The sequence below is a fragment of the Scyliorhinus torazame genome, chromosome 15 (assembly GCF_047496885.1).
Source record: "Scyliorhinus torazame isolate Kashiwa2021f chromosome 15, sScyTor2.1, whole genome shotgun sequence".
In the NCBI taxonomy this organism is placed as follows: Eukaryota; Metazoa; Chordata; class Chondrichthyes; order Carcharhiniformes; family Scyliorhinidae; genus Scyliorhinus; species Scyliorhinus torazame.
Window position 1 is genome coordinate 124,626,302 of NC_092721.1, and position 25,072 is coordinate 124,651,373.

General features: G+C 45.8%; 1 protein-coding gene across 4 annotated transcripts in view; it reads right to left on the reverse strand.

Moving 5' to 3' along the window:
* The window catches only part of st6gal2a (ST6 beta-galactosamide alpha-2,6-sialyltranferase 2a), a 248,051-nt gene that overhangs the window by 70,205 nt on the left and 152,774 nt on the right, over nucleotides 1-25,072 (reverse strand). For all 4 annotated transcript variants that reach the window (XM_072476680.1, XM_072476678.1, XM_072476676.1 and 1 more), the window contains one exon: nucleotides 11,369-11,466. In XM_072476680.1, coding sequence (XP_072332781.1) covers nucleotides 11,369-11,466 — 98 coding nt within the window. The remainder of the gene's footprint in view (nucleotides 1-11,368; nucleotides 11,467-25,072) is intronic.

The following is a 25,072-nucleotide window of genomic DNA, read 5'->3' on the forward strand; positions in this document are numbered from 1 at the left end:
CATCCTAGTAAGCGGTACTTGATTGACGTTCAATAGTTATTGTAAATACTAGCTGTAAAATAATAATTCCAATTAAACAAATTATGGCCACAAATCTTAAATGTAAATATTAATCAAGTGAGAAAAGATTTGCCATTAGAAAAGACTGAATTTATCTTTCCCACAGCTTTAAATAAGTTCAATTCAATGCAGGAAGCATTGCTTGAGAACATGATAACCAGGAACAGAATTAGTACCATTTAGTACACTGATGTTTGATTTTTTTACCTCAATTCCACCTTCCCAAACAATCCAGAGTTAAAGATGATTAAAGGAAAATTATAATGCACGGGTCAGCCAAATAATCTTTATGTGAATATTGCTGAAAAGAAAGACATATTGGTGAAGCCTTAAGTTTTGCACTAATCAGGACAAATGCAAGAATGCCAAATTTCAAATGCTCACAATTTTTACTACAGGAGAAAAGGCCGCTGAGTGATGCCGAGCCACATTATGAGCTCGACTGATTATTTTAAATTAATTGTTAGTGTAGCTATTAGTGCACTCAGGATTGTTCAGCAATTGCAGAATCACATATAACAGTAGAGGTTTTGGTTTTGGTTTTCCAAGCCCGTACTCTGCCTTTTACCAATAACCGAAGGAACATACTGTTTGAGTTGATCAGTAAATTGCTGTGACATACGGCCTGCTGATCTAGCACTGCATGGTACTGAAATTAATAATGACCCCTTTAGTATAAACTTTTGCGAATGTTTGAAATTTGGAATTCTTACATTTGTCCTGATGATTGCAATATGAAACATTTTGGCAACACGTTCCTCATTTTAGAAATAATCTTTACAATGAAAGAGCAACTCTAATGGATGGCATGAGGGATACAGATGCTCCAGGACCTCTATTTGAAGCTAACTGGTAGACCTGTATCATTTTCAGAGGTATCCTTTGCTGTAGTCAATGTAGGCTAATGTCATGCAAAGGCGACACCTACTATCACTCATGCAAGGTTGTAAGATTGCAAGGAAGTACTGTTGATAAGTGTTACCCTCCTGCGCTACCATGTACCTGTTCAAAAGAACACCTCCTCATTCTGCTGTCCCAACAGCAGTTATGTTTATTGCAGCTTCATGAAAGATGCAATTATTCTTGTAAAAAGAGAGTAAATGAATTAAATTAGCGCAAACATATAGAACCTTGCAACATAAATACCCGGATTTGCATTAAGAGTATCAGTGAGGCTATCAGCACTCACCATTATTAAGGGGTAAATCAGATAGCAGCTCGCAATGTCCACACATGCATAGTTAAAAGTAAAAATGAATTTGGCCCCTCCAACCCATCTTCACCCAGCAAGTTTCCCAAGGTCTAGGAAACAGGTTAATTGTTATTCAAAATAAAATCCCTATTAAAATGGAGGCACGCAATTTCCTTCAAAAGTTTTCGATGACAGATCGGTATGGTCATTTGTCTCACATTCTGCCTCTTGTAAAGCTGGAAGTGGGCAGGTTTGAGGCAGGGTTGAGAGGCTCCGCTTACAGATTATTAACTTTTTAAACTTCCAATCGGAACCAAGCCACCCATTTTGGGAGTTTAAAATTACCCATTCTGTGACTCAGTAAAGATGGTTCAATCTGATTGGTTGAAGAGACACTCTGTTACTTGCCCTAATCGTACAGGATCCAGATTCCCATCAGGAGCATCGCAGTGAAGTGGATTTAGAATTATTGTGTTGTTTCACTAAACTCCATTAAAAGTGCATGGGAAGTTGTACGGGTAATGAACAGCGACACCATTCCTGTCCACATCTGCAAAATCCAGGCAGACAAATAAAAACAAAAACAGAAAATGCAGGAAAATCTCAGCATGTCTGACAGCATTTGTGGAGAAAGAACAGAGCCAATGTTTCGACTCTGGATATTTAAAGATAAAGCCTTCATAAAATATACCATCACAGATAATTGATAAAAGTTTTATTTTCATTCATTCATAGGATGTGGGTGGCTTTGTTCTGGATGGTGTCAAACTTCTTGACTGTTCTTGGAGTTGCATTCATCCATCCAGGCAACTGGAGATTATTCCATCACTAACTGTGCCTTTTATATGTTGGGAAGAATCCGGAGAGTCTGGCACTGAGTTGTTTGCCTTAGATTATACAGCTTCTAACATGCCCTTGTAGCCACGGTATCTGTGTGACTAGTCCAGATACATTCTGGTCAAAGGTGACTCCCAATAGGTTGATGTTAATACTGTTGAATGTCAAGTGCAGGTGGTTGGAGCCTCTCTCATTGCAAAGAGTCACTACCTGGGACTTGTGTGGCACAAATATATATTTTTCTTATTAGCCCAAACCTGAATGTTGTTCAGGTCTTGTTGCACATGGGCATGGATTGCTTCATTATTTGAAGAAACACAAACTGATCTCAATACTGTGCAATCATCAGCGAATATATCCATTTCTGATATTATGATGGAGGGAAGATCATTGATGAAGCAGTTGAAGATGGTTGAGCCTAAGGCACTACCCTGAAGAACTCCTGGAGTGACGTCCTGGGGCTGAGATGTTTGACCTACCAAACCACAATCATCTTCCTTTGTGCTGGGTGCAATTTCAAGATATTCCCTCATTCCCATTGACTTAAATTTTAATTACAGCAATTTGTTGTCACACTTGGTGAAATGCAGTCTTGATATCAAGGCAATCACTTTCATCTCATTTCTGTCATTCTGCTCTCTTGTCCATGTTCAAACATAGCTGAGCAATTTTCCACTTTGTTGGTTTGCTGACAGTGTTGTAGCTGTACCAGAACACCTTGGCTAGAGGTGAGATTAGTTCTGGAACTCACATCTTCAGCACCACTGAAAGTTGTCAGGGACCATAGCTTTTGCTGTATCCAGAGTCATGTGAGAGTACCTTTAAAAATGGGTGTTTAGAAATGGGTGTGTATATAAAAACCTGTAGTGAGAGTACCTTTAAGAAATGGGTGTTTACTACTGCAGTGATGTCAGAGAGTGGGTGGAGCTGGGCTGCCTGTCAGCTTTTTACTTTTGTTTTAGGCTGTTTGCTGCAGGGTGTGTTTTAGTTTCGTTTTCAGTGTTGGAGCTGAAGCCAGACAGAGCAGGTGTACTGTTGTTTTCTCTGCCATCAAAAGACTATCTCTTGATCATTTGGTGAATTCAGAATTATAAATGTTCTCAATAGTGAATGTAAACCTAATGTGCTTCTGTTGAAAGGTGTTTTATGTCTTATGGATGTTAAAAGGAAAGCTTAAAGGATTACTTAGTGTTGTATTCTTTGGGGGTTGTATTTGAATTAATGGTTGCTAAGATGTTCACTGTATGTTTTAAAAATGTTAACTTGAGTTCATAGAATAAACATTGTTTTGCTTTTAAAAACATACTTTTCAATTTCTGCTGTACCATACCTGTAGAGTGGGCCGTGTGCTCCCCATACCACTATCTAGTAAAAGTTGTGGGTCAGGTGAGCTCCATGATACACTTTGGGGTTCTCTAAACCCTGGCCCATAACACTAGTACACTCAGCTATTTCTTTATATCACATGAAATTAAGCAAATTGGCTGAAGTGCAGCTTCTGATGAAAGGAGCTTCAGGAATAGCCAAGGTGGATCATTTACTCAACACTTCTGACTCAAGATGTTTACTAGCCCTTCAGCCTGGTCTTTTTCATTCTCATTGAGAATGCTATCATTGAGGATGGAGATATTCAGGAAGCCTCCTCCTCCATTTGTTTTTAAACATTTAAAAAATATATTTATTAAAGTTTTTTAACAACACAATTTTTCTCCCTTACAAACAATAACCCCCCCCCCACCCCGTAACAAAATAACAAAAAATCGCACTGAGCAAGATATATACATGGCAAAATGGTATATTTACATAGCTTTATACACTGGCTCTCTCCCACACGTGCCAGTTTCTCCCACCCTTCATGTTATCTCCTGCTCATCCATCCCCCCAAGCAGTCCCCCATTCCACACCCCCCCCCTCCCAAGACATCCCCCCCCCCCACCCTGGGTTGCTGCTGCTGCTGACCGACCTTCCTCTAACGCTCCGCGAGATAGTCTAGGAACGGTTTTCACCGCCTGTAGAGCCCCTGCGCAGACCCTCTCAAGGCAAACTTTATCCTCTCCAGCTTAATGAACCCAGCCATGTCGTTTATCCAGGCCTCCACGCTGGGGGGCTTCGCCTCCTTCCACATTAGCAAGATCCTTCGCCGGGCTACTAGGGACGCAAAGGCCAGAATGCCGGCCTCTTTCGCCTCCTGCACTCCAGGCTCGTCCACTACTCCAAATATTGCTAGCCCCCAGCTTGGCTTGACCAGGCTCACCACCTGAGATATTGCTCCTGCCACTCCTCTCCAGAACCCCTCCAGTGCCGGGCATGACCAAAACATATAGACATGGTTCGCTGGGCTCCCTGAGCACCATCCACATCTGTCCTCGACCCCAAAGAACCTACTCAACCTCGCCCCCGTCAAGTGCGCTCTGTGAACCACCATAAATTGTAGCAGGCTGAGCCTGGCACACGAGGAGGAGGAATTAACCCTACCTAGGGCATCAGCCCACAGACCTTCCTCGAGCTCCTCCCCCAGCTCCTCCTCCCATTTACCCTTCAACGCTTCTACTAGCGCTTCCCCCTCTTCTTTCATCTCCTGGTGTATTGCTGACACTTTGCCCTCCCCGACCCATGCGCCGGAGATCACCCTGTCTTGAATTTCTTGTGCCGGGAGCAACGGGAATTCCCTGACCTGTCGCCTCACAAAAGCCCTCACCTGCATATATCTAAAGGCATTTCCAGGGGGTAACTCAAACTTCTCCTCCAGTGCCCCTAGGCTCGCAAATGTCTCGTCAATGAACAGGTCCCCCATTCTTCTAATCCCGCCCGATGCCAGCTCTGGAACCCCCCCGTCCATCTTCCCCGTGACAAACCGGTGGTTACCCCTGATCGGGGACCACACCGAGGCTCCCGCTGCACCCCTGTGCCGTCTCTACTGGCCCCAGATCCTTAACGTTGCCGCCACCACCGGGCTCGTGGTATACTTTGACGGCGAGAACGGCAGCGGTGCCGTCACCAACGCCCCCAGGCTTGTTCCTTTACAGGACGCCATCTCCATCCTCTTCCATGCCGCCCCCTCTCCCTCCATAACCCACTTGCGGATCATCGCCACATTTGCTGCCCAGTAGTAGCTCCCTAGGTTTGGCAGCGCCAACCCTCCTCGGTCCCTACTGCGTTCCAGGAACCCTCTCCTTACCCTCGGGGTCTTATTCGCCCACACAAACCCCATAATTCTCCTACCTACTCTCTTAAAAAAGCCTTTGGTGATCACGATGGGAAGGCACTGAAACACAAACAGAAACCTCGGAAGGACCACCATTTTGACCGACTGCACTCTACCCGCCAGCGAGAGCGGTAGCATGTCCCATCTTTTGAAGTCCTCCTCCATTTGGTCCACCAACCTCGTCAGATTCAGTTTATGTAGGGCCCCCCAACTCCTGGCTATCTGGATCCCCAGATACCGAAAACTCCCCGCTGCCCTCCTCAGCGGTAGGTCCCCTATCCCTCTTGCTTGGTCCCCTGCCTGTAATACAAAGAGCTCACTCTTCCCTATATTGAGCTTATAGCCCGAAAACTCCCCAAACCCCCTTAGAGTCTGCATGACCTCCATCATCCCCTCCATTGGATCCGCCACGTACAGCAACAGGTCATCCGCATATAGCGACACCCGATGCTCTTCTCCTCCTCGGACCACCCTCCTCCATTTGTTAGACTCCCTCAATGACATGGCCAAGGGTTCGATCACCAATGCAAACAACAGGGGGGACAGGGGGCACCCCTGCCTCGTTCTTCGGTACAGCCGAAAGTATTCTGACCTCCGCCGGTTCGTCACTACACTCGCCACCGGGGCTCTGTAAAGGAGCTTAACCCAGCTGATAAACCCTCCCCCGAACCCAAACCTACGCAGCACGTCCCAGAGGTACTCCCACTCTACTCGGTCAAAGGCCTTTTCTGCGTCCATAGCTGCCACTATCTCCGCCTCTCCCTCCTCCGATGGCATCATTATCACGTTTAAGAGCCGCCGCACATTAGTGTTTAATTGCCTGCCTTTTACGAATCCCGTCTGGTCCTCATGGATCACCCCCGGGACACAGTCCTCAATCCTCGTGGCCAGCACTTTTGCCAACAACTTAGCGTCCACATTGAGGAGCGAGATCGGCCTGTACGATCCACATTGCAGTGGGTCCTTGTCCCGCTTTAGGATCAAATAAATTGTTGCTTCTGACATTGTCGGGGGCAGGGTCCCCTCCTCTCTTGCCTCATTAAAGGTCCTCACTAGTAGCGGGGCCAACAGGTCTACGTACTTTCTGTAGAACTCCACCGGGAACCCGTCCGGCCCCAGGGCCTTCCCCGCCTGCATACTCCCCAAACCCTTGCTCAGCTCCTCCAACCCAATTGGTGCCCCCAAACCAGCCACCTCTTGCTCCTCCACCCTCGGGAATCTCAGTTGGTCTAGGAATCGTCTCATCCCCTCTTCACCCGCTGGGGGCTGGGATCTGTACAGCTCTTCATAGAAGCCCTTGAATACGTTGTTTATTTTCGTCGCACTCCGAACCGTGGCTCCCCTTCCATCTTTGATTCCCCCTATTTCCCTCGCTGCCGTCCTCTTACGGAGCTGATGTGCCAGCATCCGACTAGCCTTTTCCCCATACTCATTGGTCGCCCCCTGCGCCTTCCTCCACTGTGCCTCCGCCTTCCCTGTGGTCAACAGGTCAAACTCCGTCAGGAGCCGTCGTCTTTCCCCAAGTAATCTTTCCTCCGGGGCCTCTGCGTATCTCCTGTCCACTCTCAAAATCTCCCCCACTAACCTCTCCCTTTCCATGCCCTCTGTCTTCTCCCTATGAGCCCTGATGGAGATTAGCTCTCCCCTGATCACCGCCTTCAACGCCTCCCATACCACCCCCACTCGCACCTCCCCGTTGTCGTTTGCCTCCAAATACCTTTCGATACACCCCCTCACCTTCCCACACACCACCTCATCTGCCAGCAGTCCCACATCCAGCCGCCACAGCGGGCGTTGGTCCCTCTCCTCTCCCAGCCCCATTTCCACCCAGTGTGGGGCGTGGTCCAAAACGGCTACGGCTGAATACTCCGCCCCTCCACCCTCGGGATGACGCCCTGCCCAGAACAAAGAAATCTATCCGGGAGTAGGCTTTGTGCACGTGGGAGAAGAAAGAAAATTCCCTGGCCTGCGGTCTTGCAAACCTCCATGGGTCCACTCCCCCCATCTGCTCCATAAACCCCCTAAGCACCTTGGCCGCCGCCGGCCTCTTTCCAGTCCTTGATCTGGAGCGGTCCAGTGCTGGGTCCAGCACTGTATTGAAGTCCCCTCCAATTATCAGTTCTCCTACCTCCAGGCCCGGAATGCGCCCCAACATGCGCTTCATGAATCCAGCATCATCCCAGTTCGGGGCGTATACATTTACCAACACCACCCACGTCCCTTGCAACCTACAGCTCACCATCACATATCTCCCTCCATTATCCACTACGATAGTCTTGGCCTCAAATGACACATGCTTTCCCACCAATATTGCCACCCCTCTATTCTTCGCGTCCAGTCCCGAGTGGAATACCTGTCCTACCCATCCCCTTCTTAACCTGACCTGGTCCGCCACCTTCAGGTGTGTCTCTTGGAGCATAGCCACGTCTGCCTTCAGTCCCTTCAAGTGCGCGAACACTCGAGCCATCTTTACCGGCCCATTCAGGCCCCTCACGTTCCACGTTATCAGCTGGAATGGAGGTGCTCTCACCCCCCCCCCCCCCCCGCCGACTAGCCATCTCCTTTTCTGGGCCAGTCCCGTGTCCGTGTCTCACTCACCCTCCAGTCCCCCAGCCGGGGGACCTCTGTCCCGACCACCTCTTCTGTGTCCCATTCCCTTTCGGCCAGCGCAGCAGCAACCCTTTTTCCCCCCTTCCCCTCCCCCCGCTAGGCCCCTGTGTAGCTTTTTTGCTCCCCCCATATCACTCTCGTAAGTCAGCTGACACCTGCTGACCCAGGCTCCCCCCGCCGTCCCTTTGACCCCCCCGTGAGGGAGTCTCCCAATCAACGTGCGTTCCTTCGTTCCCCTTCCCGCCTTTCTTCCCGCGCGCGGGAAAAACCCCGCGCTTTCCAAAGTCTGCCCCGCCCCCTCTGGCGCAGCTCCTGTCGCGGCCTTGTCTCTCTCCCCCAGCCCATGTAACATTTCCTGCGCGTGATTGACCCCCTATATACAACAACCATCACACATCAACCCTCAAACATCTCCCCCACCCTCACAAACCCTCAGTTAGAGTCCAACTTTTCAGTTTGTATGAAGGTCCACACCTCTTCAGGCGTTTCGAAGTAGTAGTGTTGGTCCTGGTATGTGACCCACAATCGCGCTGGCTGCAGCATTCCAAATTTCACTCCTTTCCGGTGCAGCACCGCTTTGGCCCGGTTGAAACCCGCTCTCCGCTTTGCAACGTCCGTGCTCCAGTCCGGGTATATTCGGATCTCTGCATTTTCCCACTTGCTGCTCCGCTCCTTCTTGGTCCATTTCAGGGCCCTCTCTCTGTCCGTGAACTGGTGAAATCTCACCACCATCGCCCTTGGCGGATCATTTGCCTTGGGCTTCCTCGCCAGCACCTGGTGTGCCCCGTCCAGCTCCAGTGACCTCGAAGGGGCCTCCGCGCCCATGATCACCCCGATCATCTTGCCCGCGTATGCCCCGGCATCGGCCCCCTCCACTCCTTCTGGGAGACCCAGGATCCGCAGATTCTTTCTCCTCGACCTGTTCTCCAGGTCTTCGATTCTTTCCGCCCACCTCTTGTGTAGCGCCTCGTGCCGCTCCACTCTCACCGCCAGGCCCAATAGCTCGTCCTCATTCTCACTAAATCTTTTCTGTACCTCCTGGATCTTCACCTCGTGGGCCTTCTGGGTTATCCCTAGTCCTTCAATTACCGCCAGCATAGGCGCCAGCATCTCCTTGCGCAGCTCCTCGAAGCAGCGCTTGATGAATTCCTGCAGCTCTGGCCCGCACTCCGCTTTGTCTCCGCCCGCCGCCATTTTGATTTTTTTCCCTCGCTTCTCCCGCTGCTCCAATGCCGCTTTTTTGGCCGTTGCACTTCTGATCCGGTCCATAAAAGTTGGAGGGGGATCTCTCTCTTCACTTCCCCACGGGTTGTCCTCAAAGAAAATTCCGTTGGGGCTCCTCCAATGAGCCCGAAAGTCCGTAGTAGCGGGAGCTGCCGAATTGTGCGGCTTAGCTCCGCATAGCCGCAACTGGAAGTCCTCCTCCTCCATTTGAGATCACCATTCTTAGCTGGATGTGACAGGATTGCAGAGCTGTGATCTGGTCCTTCGGTTGTGGGATGACTTAGCTCTGTCTATAGCATGCTGCATCCATTTTTTAGCATTTGCAATATTGTGTTTTGTAGCTGCACCAGGTTAGCACTTCATTTGGTTGGCACCTTTAGCTGCTCCGATTTGTTCTTCGACACTCCTCACTGAACCAGTGTTGATCTGCTGTCAATGGAGGGATGAGCAATACGCTGGGCGATGAAGTTACAGATTGTGCTGCAACACAATTCTGTTACTACTGATGGTACACATTATCCCATAGATGCCTCGTTTGAGTCACTAGATGTTAACTGCATATTCATTATGATGAATTGGATGCATTAGGTGGACATTAATTGGGGATTTACTCTTGCCCTTATAAATAGACACAGACTGAAACTGTAATTTCTGGGTTAGGAGGTATATGCATGCAATGTTTAACTGTAAGTAAATTTGTATAAATGTGTGTGAAGATTGGCTCTAGGTCTGTCCTTCAGCAACTGGCTTTTAGGGTTATTATCACTAGATCTGTTATCAATTTGTCCTATTTAGCATGGTGGTAGTGCCACATAACACAATGAGGGTGTCCACAATGTGCATTAGGGACTGTATCTCCACAGGTATTTGTGCAGTGATCCCTTCTGACAACATTGTCAGGTACAGGTACATCTGTAACAAGTAGATTTTGAGGACAATGTCAAATAGTTTTTTTGCCCTTCATGCCTCAACCAGTTTTGTAAGTAGTGGTGCCAACGGACATTAAGTCCCCTAATCAAAGTATATTTTGTGCTCTTGTTGCCCTCATGGAGGAGTTCTGATCAGTCAGCTGAGGTTGGGAGGAGGGGTTAGTGGGAACAGGGAAGACTACAGTGTGTGTTAATCAGCAGGAATGTATTTGCCTGTGTTTGACCTGATGTCATGAGATTTCATGGTGTCCAAAGTCAATGTTGGGGGTTCACAGACCCAATCCCTCCTGATGGTATAGCACTGTGCCACCAACTATAATTAGTTTGTTCTGCTATTGAGACAGGACATATCCAAGGAATGGTGATGGAGGAGCTTGTGACTGTGGCTCCAAGGTATGATTCCGTGAGTATGGCGGGGTCAGGCTGTTCCTTGACTAGTCTGTGGGACTGCTCTCCCAATTTTGGCACAAATCCTAGATGTTAGTTTGGAGAACATTTCATCCTCAACTTGAGGGGACGTACGTGCCTTTGTCAACTCTGAATCTAATGTTTCAGTTGATACCGTGGTGGCGGTTCAGTCAATTTTCTTTTTCTTAAACTTTGTCTCATGATCTGATACAAATTAGTGGTTTGCTAGGTCACTTAGCATCACAGAATCCCTACAGTGCAGGAGACAGCCAGTTGGTCCACTGACCCTCTGAAATCCCATAACCTAACCGACATATCTTTGGACACTAAGGGGCAATTTAGCATGGACAATCCACCTAATCTGCACATCTTTCAGAGGGCAGTTAAGAATCATAGAATCCAAAAGGCACCTACAGTGCCGAAGGGGACCATTCGGCCCATTGAGTCTGCTTTGACCGTTGGAAAGAGCACCCTACCTAGGCTCAATCTCTACCCTATCCCCATAACCCAGTAACCCAACCTAATCTTTTGGACACTAATGGCCAATAGTATGGCCAATCCACCTATCCTGCACATTTTTGGGCTGTGGGAGGAAACCGGAGCACAGGGAGGAACCCCATGCAGACAAGGGGAGAAAGTGCAAACTCCACACAGACAATTACCTGTTGCTGGAATTGAAGCCGGGTCCCTGGTGCTGTGAGGCAGCAGTGCTAACCACTGTGCCACCCATGTGATTGAACCACAATGGAGTCTCACACTGGCCAGCCCAGATAATGAGTGGAGATTTGCTTGCTCAAAGGGTGTTAATCCCATTTGCAGAAAAAACACTTTATAATATTTGTGAAAAATAACTGAAGCAAAAATCCAGAGAAGTAAGTAATGTGACGGCAGAGATGAGCTCACTTGTGAATTAATAACACGGATTGTGGTTTTGCTTCCAACATCCTTTTCGTAACCTTGTGTAGGGGCTGCATTAAACCTCAGAACGGCATCATGGGAATCTGAAAATGAGAAACAAAAGCAATTAATCTTACTGTTTTTTTGAATTTAAGTGAACGGAATTGTGATATGCTACATTATGCAGCCACACTCTCAGAAAAATTATAAAAGTTTAATTCAACCAGAGCTCGTATTGTGGGAGCTTGTACTTTAACATAATATAGAGATTGTGGCACTGACCAAAGCAGAAGGCATCGCAGATTTAATAAGGATAACGAGGTTAAAAAAAAATTGTTAGAGTGCTCAACCAGCAGAGCCAAGGAATGTTACTGACATTTACTGTGTTCTCTGCCAAAATGGATATTGTTAAAAGGTTTTACTTAAAAAAAATTACACATACACACCACACTTCACAGACTATTTTTAAGGAATTCCATTTCAGAACCTTCCGTTACTACAGAGCTTTTCGTAGTGGAGCTGCTCTGCCAGATAACTGTCAAAAGTTCTGCTCCAATTCATTTTCTTTTTTCATCTTTGCCAATGAGTAGTCGACCGATATTATTTTTTCTTTGTGGCCAGTATTTTCAATACTGCAGAGAAAATGAAGCATTTGTAAACTGCTTTTAAAACGCTTTAGTGCAATGTGAATGGAACTGTTATGGTGGCCACAAAGGACTCTGGGAATCATCAATAGATCTCCCGGTGGGCTTCGGGAGTGTGAACTTCCTAACTGAGAGGGCTGGAGCTCGCCCAATGGGAAATGAGCTTCGAATTTAAAACCTGCTGCTTCAACCCAGGCTGGTATTGTGTAGGTCTCTGGGATTTGTGCACTGTAAACCGTGGCTTTTACATTCGATAAATAAAAGGGTATGGTGTTGGAAGACTTGCCTTGGAGAGACTATTATATTGGTGACAAGGAGTAAACAATTTTTTTCTCTGAGCAACCTTCATTGTCAAGAACATGTGGCTTCTCCGGTAAGAAATAAAAATGCCTCTCTGGTAAATTTGAACCCTATTATGTAAGCGGAGAAGATTGGGCCCAATACACAGAGCTCATGCATTAGTTCTTCCAGGCTAATAATATTGAGAGAGATGTGTGGCATAATCATAAATGAAGGCAATGCAAGAGTTAATGAAATGTATACAGACAGCCACTAGAGGGAGCCAGTCCCATAAGTATATAAGGGATGGGGCTAAGCCTTGTGGGTCAGTCAGATGATGAAGAAAAAGAAGAACAGACAGATGATAATGAGGCATGAGAGAGCGAGCAGTTGTGTACTTGAGAGTTCTGCAGTTAGAGATAGCATAGTTTATAATAGAAACCTTCTACTTTAGGAATGTGAACGATTTTTAATTAGTAGTGTAACAAATTAATAGTTTTGTTCTTTATTCAACACTATGCATCCAAGCAATCCAGGTGAAACAAAATAGAGAACACAAGATGAAAAACAAAAAGTGATCTTACTGACAGCATGCGGGGCCCCAATGTAATATCCTGCACAGAACCGGGCATCGCCCAATACTTATGGAAGTATGGAATAGGCACGCTAGAGTATCGAAAATGAAAAGACTCACGAGGAGCTGCGTCTGGTGGCCCGACCTCCACTCAGACATCACGTACCTAGTGAGACGGTGCGATCTTTGCCAGGAGAATCAAAATCTCCCTCCCTCAGCCTCCCTACATCGATGAGAATGGCCTGGAAGCCCATGGGTGTGAGTGCACGTGGATTTTACCAGGTCTTTTATGGGTTCCACGTTTTTGATCCTGGTAGATGCATACTCCAAATGGTTGGAGATACGCCGCGTGAGCTCCACTACAATTGAGAAATTTCTGCAGCATGGAGTACCAGAAGTCCTGGTTTCCGATAATGGCACTGCCTTTACCAGTAGGGACATCGTGCAAAACAATGGCATCAAACACAATAGAACAGCACGTTATCACCCGTCATCAAATGGGCTGGCAGAATGGGCAGTGCAGACTTTTAAAACCAGCATACAGAAACAACCTACAGCATCCAGAGATCAAATTAACATGATTTCTATTCGACTGAAGGACCACTCCTCACACAACAGGAATTGCCCCAGCGCAATGGTCAATGGGACGGCGACTTTGTATGAGACTACTATTCCCAAACTTGGTGGGGAGGGTGGAGCCCCAACAAGAGAACCAGAAAAGAAATTTATGACTCTGCAAGAACAGAAACAGTCGATCAGGTTTATGTGAGGAACTTTGGAGATGGTCCCAGCTGGGTCACTGGGGTCACAATGGAGAAAAGGGGGCCAGTGCCATACAAAGTGAAGGTCCAGGGTAAGGTCATAAAGAAACACCTGGACCACCTCAGGAGCAGGAAGTCTACCCCCAAGCAAGCCGCCATGGAGGTGGCCGCCGCTTGTACTGGGCAACATCTGGGAGCTGACGCAGCGCCGGTCACTCTGGATAAAGGGGACATGAACTTCCTTGCAGCGAGGGTACTGGGGAATCAACGGACTTAAGGGCGAAGGGATGTTTTGGTGGCCACAAAGGACGCAGGGGATCATCAATAGATGATCCTAATGGGCTTTGTGGAGTACGAACTTCTCTATTGAGCGGGCTGGAGCTCGCCCAATGGGAAATAAGCAGCGAGTTTAAAACCCACTGCTTCAACCCGGGACGGTATTCTGTCGGTTCCTGAGCTTGGACTTGTGCACTACAAGTTGTGGCTGTGGCCTTTTCCATTATATAAATAAAAGGGTATGGTGTGGGAAGACTGGCCTTGGTAAGATTATTACAGAACAATATGCACCTTTTCTAGAAAACCAGAAAAAAAGGCAGGTGTAGGACCATAACAAAGCTCCAGGGCGTTGTACTGGCACCCGCCCCGAAGGTTCACAGGCAAGGTTTGCACAGCAATTGCCCAGAAGTGCAAACTTCCCCATGGCAATTGCCCTGCACTGGGAAACATACAAAAATTCAATTTAAATCACAAATTTTGGATGGTTCCCACTGTGTTATGTCAACTGTTACCCAGAAAATGTTAGGAGAATTAAAATCTCTTCTAACTTCTGGGTAACCACTGCACAAACCCCCGCGAGGCTCCCCCCACATACCGGAGCTCCCAGGGATCTCCCCCACCTCATAATTTCCCCCATGCCCCAAACACCTACCCCACGGAACTCCCCAACCCCTCTTCCCACTTCTCAGGTGTATCCCCCCAGCCCCCCAACTACCCCCTTCAGGCGACCCCCAGCATCTCCAAGGGGCCACAAACATCAATGGGAGCTCCCCAAACCAGGGGATTTCTTCCCACCTCCCCCCACATCTCCCATCCCCGACTCTCATTCCTTTCCAGCCACCGCCAAGCCCAACTATCACCCCCAGCCTGGCCCCACCTGACGCCCCCTCCCTCCTCTACCCCTCTCCTCCCTTTCCCCCTCCCTGTGGTATGGCCCAACACCGCCAAGACCTGTACCCATCCTGGAACCCCTGCTCCCGCCCGCACAAGGTCCAGTCTGGACCCTCCCTGCCCGACTCTACCCACGATCCAAGGCTTGTGCCATAAAAGAGAGTAATGGTCTTCGTCTGCAATCGACTCTAAGCTTCAGGGAATTGCTGCATTGCTAAAGGTCAGGCAAGAAAGGATTTTTAAAAGTTCAGGCAGGGGTCACGTGACCATAGAATCATAGAATCCCTATAGCGCAGAAGGAGGCCATTCGGCTCATCAAATCTGCACCAACATTGAGTCTGATGGAGAATCCCACCCAGGCCCATGCACCCATCCTATCCCTGTCACCCCACCGAACCTCTTTGGGCACTAAGGTGCAATTTAGCATAGCCAATCCACCTAATCTGCGCCTCTTTGGACTTTGGGAGATACTGGAGCACCTGGAGGAAACCCAAACAGACACGGGGAGAAAGTGCAAACTCCACACAGACAGTCACCCAAGGCCAGAATTGAACCCGGGTCCTTGGTGCTCTGAGGCAACAGTGCTAGCCACTATGCAATTGGGTATTGGGGTAGCTGTATTTTCTTTGAATTCTGGCACTACTCCTTGCATTTATTGTTTTTATGCAGCTACGTTCAGTTAAAGTTGGAGAGAGAACATTTTATGTCCCTGAAGGATTTTTGGCCGAACTCTACTTACAAAATGTCGAGACTGTCATGATAATCAGATAAACATCATGGTGCAAACACACATACACACTGATGGACAGATCAACGGACCAATCAACACACACGCAACATCACTGCCAATCACAAGCAAGGGCACACGCACTATAAAACGGGGAACACCACAATTCCCGCTCATTCCAGCAGGAGACAGCTCAGGGCACAGAGCTCACAGCAAGCCACTCAGACATTCACCATGTGCTGAGTGCCTCTCCAAGATAGTGTTAGGGATGGGTCCACAGGTTAATGGGTAATGAATGAACCACAGTAACAAGTTTACAGATTACTGAGTTGTACCATCTGCAACCGTGTTGGTCCGTCTGTGTAGCAGAGCACCCAGCACGACAGAGACATGCTAAGAAAGCCATTGACAAGAAAGATCAGCCAGATCAGCAACTGGAGAGGTATCTGTTCTTCAACATGGCATCTTGGTGACAGAGTCAGTTCTTGATCTGGCACTTTCAAAGGTGATAGGACTGAATACTGCTGATATTATCAAGGTTATTGATGAGAGACTCGGTCTATTAGCGCAAAATATCAGTGCCTGTGCTGCAGAACTGCAGAACACTGGTAAAAGACTTGTTGAAGCTGAGGAGAGAATTCTTACTGTGGAAAACGCAACTTTCTTAGTAGAGGCTCATTTACAGCCTATTGAAAAAACAGCTGCTCACAAAGTTGGAACATCTAAATGGTTTAGAGAACTGAGGCTGGAGGAAAAATGTTTGGATTATTGGTTTACCAGATGGAGATGAAGGTAAGCTCCCAGTTAAATTATTTTTCTCAGTGTAGAAACGAAAGCCGGGTGCATTAAACTGGAAAAGGCACATTGTTCATTTGCTCCGAGTCCCAGGAACAACCAAAGACCCTGGCCCATAATTGGTGTTTCCGCAACTTCGAAGTGTTGCATCAAAAAGTGATAGAGGCAGCTGAACATAATGAGACCTTACTCTTTGATAGATTGATGGTCTCTTTCTTTTTAAAAAATGTTTCTAATTAAGGGGCAATCCACCTACCCTGCACATCTTTGGGTTGTGCATGTGAGACCCATGCAGACATGGGGAGAATGTGCAAACTCCACAAGGACTGTGACCTGGGGCTGGGATCGAACCCGGGTCCTCGGCAGTGTTAACTACTGCACCACCGTGCTGCCCCCTGAGGGTCTCTTTCTATCAAGATTTTTCAGCGGCAGTACAACAGAGGCACAAAGGCTTTGACTAAGTCAGAAGACGCCTGAAGGCCATCGGAGCACCGTACGCCCTACTGTATCCAGCCATACTGAGGGCGACAGTCAATAACACCAGAAATACATTCGATACCCCGGTTAAAACTATGGCTTTTATAAACTCCGTGGGAGCCAATAATCCAGATGCCTCAACTGAATGACATTATAAACAGGCCGCAGTTAATTGTAAAGTTTGGACTAAATCGCTTGTTAATATATATATATTTTTAAATTTGTATTGGTATTAATTATTCTGACAGGGATGGACTAGTAACTGAGCACTACATATATATATTACATTTACAGTAATTTTGTTCATATAATTTCTTTACTTCTCTCTTGCTATGTTAAATAGGAGTGGCGCTACTGCTGGGAGGTGAGTGCGTGACTTTGGTTTCAATAAACAAGGTTAGATTACAGGGATGGTACCTCATTCTCCTTTTCTTTATATTACATTCCGATTTTTCTTTCTTGAAGAGATAGGCTCCGTGTAATAAATATGGAACGTATGTTTGGTTAGTTGAACAAAACCTCACATTTGGTGACAAAATCACCTTAAGAATTAACCGTTTAAGATTGTTTATTTGTTTGGTTGTTTAAAATAGTTCTTCGGTATTCTTTTTATTTTGGGTTTAGAGAATTGTTAGTTGCTTATGGACAAGTTTAATTGCTTAGAAAATGACTATTTAATATGTCCCTGACGTTTCTTGAGTAACTGGGGATGTAGGGGGCAGGTTTGGGTGCACACTCAAGTGGGAGGGGAAAGTCGATGTCACATTAAATGGCCAACGTTCTTTTTATCTATGTCCTATACTTTACTGAGTAAGTATTGGCAGTGGCTACACTGCAAATCTGCTGATGGAATATATGGGGGATACAAAAAGGAGAAAGCTGATAAAACTCTGATACAAGAGACTCATACGGATGATACAGAACATCTGAAATTGAAGCGGGAACAAGTCAGACAAGTGGTTTCTGCCTCATTTCCGACGAGTAGACGAAGGGTCGTGATTTTGAGTAATAAAAAACTGCCATTTAGAACTGTGTGAAGGCTCATGGGGGCTGATATGTGATATTTATAGGAGTTTTGCATGGGGAAGGTAAGTTGATAATGAATGTTTATGGTCCTCCAAATTATTCTCCTCACTTTATTACTAAAGGCTTTATGGATTTTTCAGAATTACCAATGAAAAATTCACATAGAGGAAGGCATTTCAACTGCCACCTGAATCCTTTGATTTATAACAATAATGATAATCTTTATTCATGTCACAAGTAGGCTTACATTAACTCTGCATTGAAGTTACTATGAAAATCCCTTAGTCGCCACAGTCCAGCGCCTGTTCGAGTACACTGAGGGAGAATTCAGAATGTCCAATTCACCTAACAGCATGTCTTTCGGGACTTGTGGGAGGAAACTGGAGCACCTGGACGAAACCCACGCAGATACAGGGAGAACGTGCAGACTATGCATAGACAGTGACCCAAGCCAGGAATCGAACCCTGGTCCCTGGCGCTGTGAAGCAACTGTGCGATCCACTTGCTACCGTGCCGCCCTAACGGTCTGTGTGGAGTTTGCACTTGCTCCCCGTGCTTACATGGGTTTCTTCTGGATGCTCCAGTTTCTTCCCACAGTCAGTCCAAAGATGTGCAGGTTAGGTGGTAAAATTGTTCCTTAGTGTCCAAAAGATGTGCAGGTTGGGTGGGGTTACGGAAATAGGGCAGGGAGTGGGCCTAGGTAGGGTGCTCTTTCAGAGCGTCGTGCAGAATCGATAGACGAATGGCCTCTGTCTGCACTGTAGGGATTCTATGGTCTTGTGTCAAAATAAAAAGCTCTTCATCAGGTATACTTAAAGAGCTGGAAAATATATTTGACATGACCTGTGTTTTTGATTCTATGGATTCGAGATAAACGTATAATTGATGGTAATGAGAAAAGGTTGCATAATATTCTAACATTTGCAGAACAGAAAACTATTTTATATTCTTGGATCAATGACAAGTCAACTTCTGTAAATAACTGACACAAAATTATTATGGAGTGTACTCCGATGAAATTTCTAATTTGTATAGTTCATTCTGAGTCGGACTTATTCCATGGTGGCCCACTACAGACAGAAACAGTGGAATGTATAATAAGGGACAATGAAATGGCTGAGCAATTGAATACACACTTTGGTTCTGCCTTCACAAAAGAGGACACAAATCAGATACCAGAAATGTTGGAGAATGAAAGGTTTAATGAGAGGGAAGAAATGTGGGAGATCATTATTAGTAGAGAAATAGTGCTGGGAAAATTGATGGCATTGAAGGCGGATAAATCCCCAGGGCCTGAGAATCTGCATCCCAGAGTGCTTAAGGAGCTGGCTCTGGAAATAGTGGATGCATTGGTGGTCATCTTCCGGGATTCTAAAGACTCTGGAACTGTCCCTGCAGATGTCACTCCAATATTCAAAAAGGGAGGTAGAGAGAAAACAGGGAATTATAGACCAGTAAGCCTAACATTGATAGTGGGAGAAATTCTTGAATCCATTATCAAGGACTTTATTGCAGAACATTTAGAAAGCAGTAGCTGGATCAGTGAGAGTCAGCATGGATTTATGAAGGGAAAATCATGCTTGACAAATCTGTTGGAATTCTTTGAAGGTGTAACTAGTACAGTCGACAAACAATCGATGTGGTATATTTGGACTTTCAGAAAGCGTTTGACGAAGTCCCACATAAGAGATTATTGTGCAAGATCAAAGCTCATGGGATTCGGGCATGTGTATTGAGGTAGATAGAAAACTGGTTGGCAGAGAGGAAAAAAAGAGTCGGGATTAATGTGTCCTTTTCAAATTGGAAGGCAGTAACAAGCGGGGTACCACAAAAATCAGTGTAGGGACCCCAGCTATTCACAATATATATTAATGATTTGGATGAGGGAACAAAATATAACATCACAAAGTTTGCAGATGATACCAAGTTGGGTGGGAGGGTGAACTGTGACGAGGATGCAGAGATCCAACAGCAAGATCTGGACAGATTGGGCGAGTGGGCAAACCAATGGCAGATGCAGTATAATTTGGATACGTGTGAGGTTATTCACTTTGTAAGCAAAAACAGGAAGGCAGATTACTACCTGAATGGTTGTAAATTGGGAGCGAGGAGTGTGCAACGGGACCCGGATGTCCTTGTGCGCAAGTTGCTGAAGGTAAGCATGCAGGTGCAGCAGGCGGTAAAGAAGGCAAATGGTATGTTGGCCTTCATTGCGAGAGGTTTTGAGTACAGGAGCAGGGGTGTGTTGTTGCAATTAGACAAGGCCTTAGTGAGGCCACATCTAGAATATTGTGTGCAGTTTTGGTCTCCTTCTCTGAGGAAGGATATTCTTGCTCTCGAGGGTGTGCAGCGAAGGTTTACCAGACTGATTCCAGGGATGGCAGGACTGTCATTTGAGGAGAGATTGACTAGGTTAGGATTGTTCTTGCTGGATTTTAGAAGAATGAGGGGATCTCATAGAGACTTATAAAATTTTAACAGGACTAGACAGGGTCGATGCAGGAAAGATGTTCCCGATGGTGGGTGTGTCCAGAACCAGGGGTCACAGTCTGAGGATTCAGGGTAAACTATTTCAGACAGAGATGAGGAGACATTTCTTCACCCAAAGAGTGATGAGCCTGTGGAATTCATTACCACAGGAAGTAGTTGATGCTAAAACATTGAATATATTCAAGAGGCAGCTAGATATAGCACTTGGGATGAATGGGATCAAAGGTTATGGGGAGAAAGCAGAATTAGGCTATTCAGTTGAATGATCAGCCATGATCGTGATAAATGGCGGAGCAGGCTCGAAGAGCCAAAAGGCCGCCTCCTGCTCCTATCAGCTATGTATCTATGATGTATGCAGCCCCATTGCATTCAGGTTCCATGCTGTCAGATTTACCCCGACAAGGCTTTCTATATATGCAGTCCTGTCCCTGATTGCTGTATGTGCCCCTTCTCCTTTTCTCTCTTTTTATTTCATTCTTTTTGCTTTCATTTTTTCTTCTTCTGTTTTTATATTGAATCGCCTGGTTAAATGATTAAACAGTGCACATCCGAGTGCATGTTTGAACCTGGATTATTCAATAGGCAAATCTTCTTAGTGCCTAATCTCATTGCAGTATGGAATGTAGCAGAATTTTAAATCTGGTCAATTAATTGCTGTGGACTGCCTCTCTTTCCCAGTTCAAAAAGTATATTCTCTGAAATATACAACGTGTATGCAGATGTATGTAAATTAAGAGTGATGAAGAGCAATGTGTGACATATGTATAAACTTTTATGTCCACAGGATGGCAGAGTAGATCTTCTAGTGTTAGTGCAACAAGTTTGTTACTGCCAGCAGTGGGTGCAGCTTCTCAATGTCACACTGAAATCCAGCTGTGCGTTCTACGGTGCTTTCTGAAATTGCACTTGTGATAATGGTGACACTGAATGAGACCGGAGGCTTTCACTTAATTGGAATAAATGTTTCCCCAAGAAATGCAATGTCATGAAGACATTGTATTTATAAAATAAAAATTCTTGTGATAGTTCATGTTTCCAAAACTGCTACTGCAAGGTCATAAAAGCCTTGCGACATTGAGGGTTGGACCAGACATGCAGTGACTGCTTCAAACGCCATCTCAGCTCTTTTCAAACTCCATTCACATTTTAAGACATGTTTACTGCTCTGTTCTGTCCCAGTGATAATGGTGTGGGAATGTAATAAATGCATTGTTATGTATCAGAGAATATTTATATTATTATTATTATTCCTGCTGGTTTAGCGTCACGTGATGTGTAGTGACATCAGCCAAATGTATTTGCGGACTTTGGCCAGATCACCATCTTTGACTGTATGAACGATACCCTTAATAAACCTCTCATCATGTTTTACAATAATCCAGAGTTTGAGCACCTCAATACCTTTTCCCTTCGTGGCAACAGAGAAGTATAACAGGAGAGAAAACTGGTGATGAGGATTGAGGAAGGAAAAATCGCTTTTTTAAAATTTAGTCAACTAAAGAGTGGAGATGGTGTCGGGAGCATCAGAAGATTCTCGTGTCTGGACATGCACACACACGGGCATCAGGCGATGCACTGCTGCTGATGTTGAAAGGTTTAAAAACATTTCATCTACAGCTATGAACAAGAAGATCGACAGTCGGGGAAAACATGCTTGCGTTGAAGTTGAGTGGGCTGCAAGGACTCCATACATGGCGAAGTAAAATGGGCTGCAGCGAATAGAGATTTCAAAGTCTGCCGACTCTGCACGAGCTACTACTCCAGGGAAAAGTCAAACCACAGTTAGGCAAAATGGGAAAAAAAAGTTCCAGTTGCTTGTTCAAGGTGCTATATTTTCCTTAAAAATTGGAAGGGAGGAAGGAAGTTGGTCGAAGTGTAGGCCCTAGAAGCCATGATCTGAAAATGGAGGGGAAAAACAGGCGTCATGGATGCATTTGATGAGGATTATGAGACATGGAATTCCTATGAGGAAAGATTCCAATTATTTCTCATAGCAAATCAGACAACATTTCTCAGCTCAGTCGGGTATAAAACGTTTGTGCTGCTACAAAATTTAGTTCACCCAACAAAACCAGGAGATAAGCCCTACTGTAGCCACCTGGGTTGGCCACTTCCCGACTTAAAATGGAGATCCACAAAGACTACAGGGAAATTCAGCCAACACAGGCAAAAACTAGCAAGTGCAAAAATCCTGTGTATTAGAACTTGCAAAAGCCCAGACAGCACTGAAACTCACAGCGATCTGCATACTAATAAGCGATCCCCGGGTACAATTGAAACATGTAAGGTGAATAAGGCCAAGCCAGACTCCTCGGCACCAGCAGGAGGCCAAGACAAAGGAAGGCCAACGGACACTCCGGGACCGCCCAGCGATCAGGGAACAACTCCAGTATTGGAGAAATCGATCCACGTGATCGGAACGTAGTCCAATCACTTGGAACCAGATACAGGGTCCGCCCAAAGCGGCGGGAAGCCCCTGGGGACTATAAAATAGAGTCCCCAAGTTCAAATCGTCCTTCTTGGCAGGGTCACTCAGCAGATCGAACCAACCCCTGACAGTGAACTGCCTAAGTTGCTGCACCAACCAAGTAAGTCTCCAGCCAACGCACTCTACGAGATAGGCGCTCCTAGCTACTAGTCCGAACCAGCTTTGAAGCCTGCAGATTCAGAACCCGAACGAAAGGCCATTTATTCCCCTGACCTGGTGGGCCAGTCCAAAGCTAAGTATAGGCCTATAGTATCGAGATAGTCTAGAAAGTAGAGTTTTATGCATGAGTAGTGATTGACTGTGTATAATAAATGTGTTTTGATTTGACACTTACTAACTGGTGTATTGAGTTATTGATCAGTACTTGAACTTGAACCTTGTGGCGGTATCATAAAGATACCTGGCGACTCTAGAGCAAAGGTTATAGAAACAGAGCAAATTAAGCAAAGATACAACGGGCAACATTTAAGAGCCAACCAAAGTTAGCAACACTACATTGAATTTCTCTCCTACATTCGCTATTGATTGCAGAAAGGTTTCGGTTCCACCACCATAGCTAGGAAGAAGGTGAAAGTATTTTACAGTTTGTGGCGACTTTAAGACCATTAGCTAAATATTGTGAATTTGGTGCAACACTTGATGATACTCTTCATGACAGGCGGTTTTGTGGACTCTGCAGTGAATCTATTCAGAGAAAGCTGCTTACAGCTTTACAGCGATTTAACTTTAAAAGCTGCTTTGTAAGATGCCTATCTATGGAGCTAGCAACAAGAGAAGCTTCACAGATAGGGGCTGGAGCGAAGATCCACAAAATGGATACCACAAGGAACAAGTCTGCAAAGGTGCAACTATGTCACCATTTACACAGATTGGGGGGGGGGGGACACTCATAATAATAATAATCACTTATTGTCACAAGTAGGTTTCAATGAAGTTACTGTGAAAAGCCCCTAGTCACCACATTCCGGCGCCTGTTCGGGGAGGCCGGTACGGGAATTGAATCCGCGCTGCTGGCATTGTACTGCATTGCAAGCCAGCTATTTCACCCACTGTGCTAAACCAGCCCCAGGGGAATGCTGGAGTGAAAAGAAACATGCAAGAATTGTGTCGAGAAGGGCAATATCACAAAGGCATGTTGGGCTCAGAAAACATCTCCTACATGAAGAAGGTGCATGAAACAAAATACAGCTAAACAAGCTAGTCGTGTGTACCAATTAGTGGATGGAGCTCAAGATCACTCAAAGGACAATGTAACCGAGCTGCTGCAAGAGCTAAAGTTAGGTGTCTTATCAATGCAGGGTGATCAACAATGTTTTGGGGAACATCCAAAACTTGGAAGGTCATGAAATTAAAGTAGAAGTGGATACAGGTGGAGCAGTATCGTTAATACCGGAGACAATTTATCATCAAAGGCTGAAGCGTCTGTCTTGACATGCACTGAAGAGGTTGTACTATTGAAAGGATGGCGAAGTTACCTCTTCACGTTGTGCATGGAAACTTTCATGCTCTATTTGGAAGAGCATGGTTGGCTAAGATTAGGCTTAACTGGGAAACAAGTAGATTCAACGAGCAACTTGTAACAACTTCTGATGAAGTACGAGGTTCCATAGGCTCTATGACTGGAGTTCAGATACACCTAAAAATCAAGCCAGACAGCACATCCAAATGACTCATAGTGAGTACTGTATTGTAAGCCAACTGGCCTAAAGTTGAAGTAGAATTAGAAAGATTAGTACAAACAGGAGTTATTGAACTTGTTGGCACAAGTGATTGAGCAACACCAATAATTCTAGTATTAAAATGGGATGACTCAGTGAGAATTCGTGGAGATTTTAAAACTACTATTAACCCAGTATTGTGTGCAGATAATTATCCACTGCCGCTGATTGAAGATTTCTTTGCTGGACTTTCTGGAGGGCATAAATTCAGTAAAATTGATCTTGCACAGCCAAATTACAGTCACAACTCACCATTGTAAGAGACAACGGTCTGTTTTGTTACAGAGGACTTCCTTTTGGATCAAATTCTAAGTGGCTTAAATGAATGCGATGTTATTTAAAAAACATACTCATCACCGGTTCAAGTGAAAAGGAAATCTTGGAGAATTTGGAAGTATTCTGAGACACAACCTGAGAGTTAAAAAGGGAAAGTGTGACCTTTTCAAGTCATCCATAAATTACATAACTCATATCAAAGATGGCTTCCAAAAGGAACTGAATCTCAGCAATCTTAGTAGCACCACATCCTCAAAATTATATAATTAAGGTCGCTTTTAAGGTTGG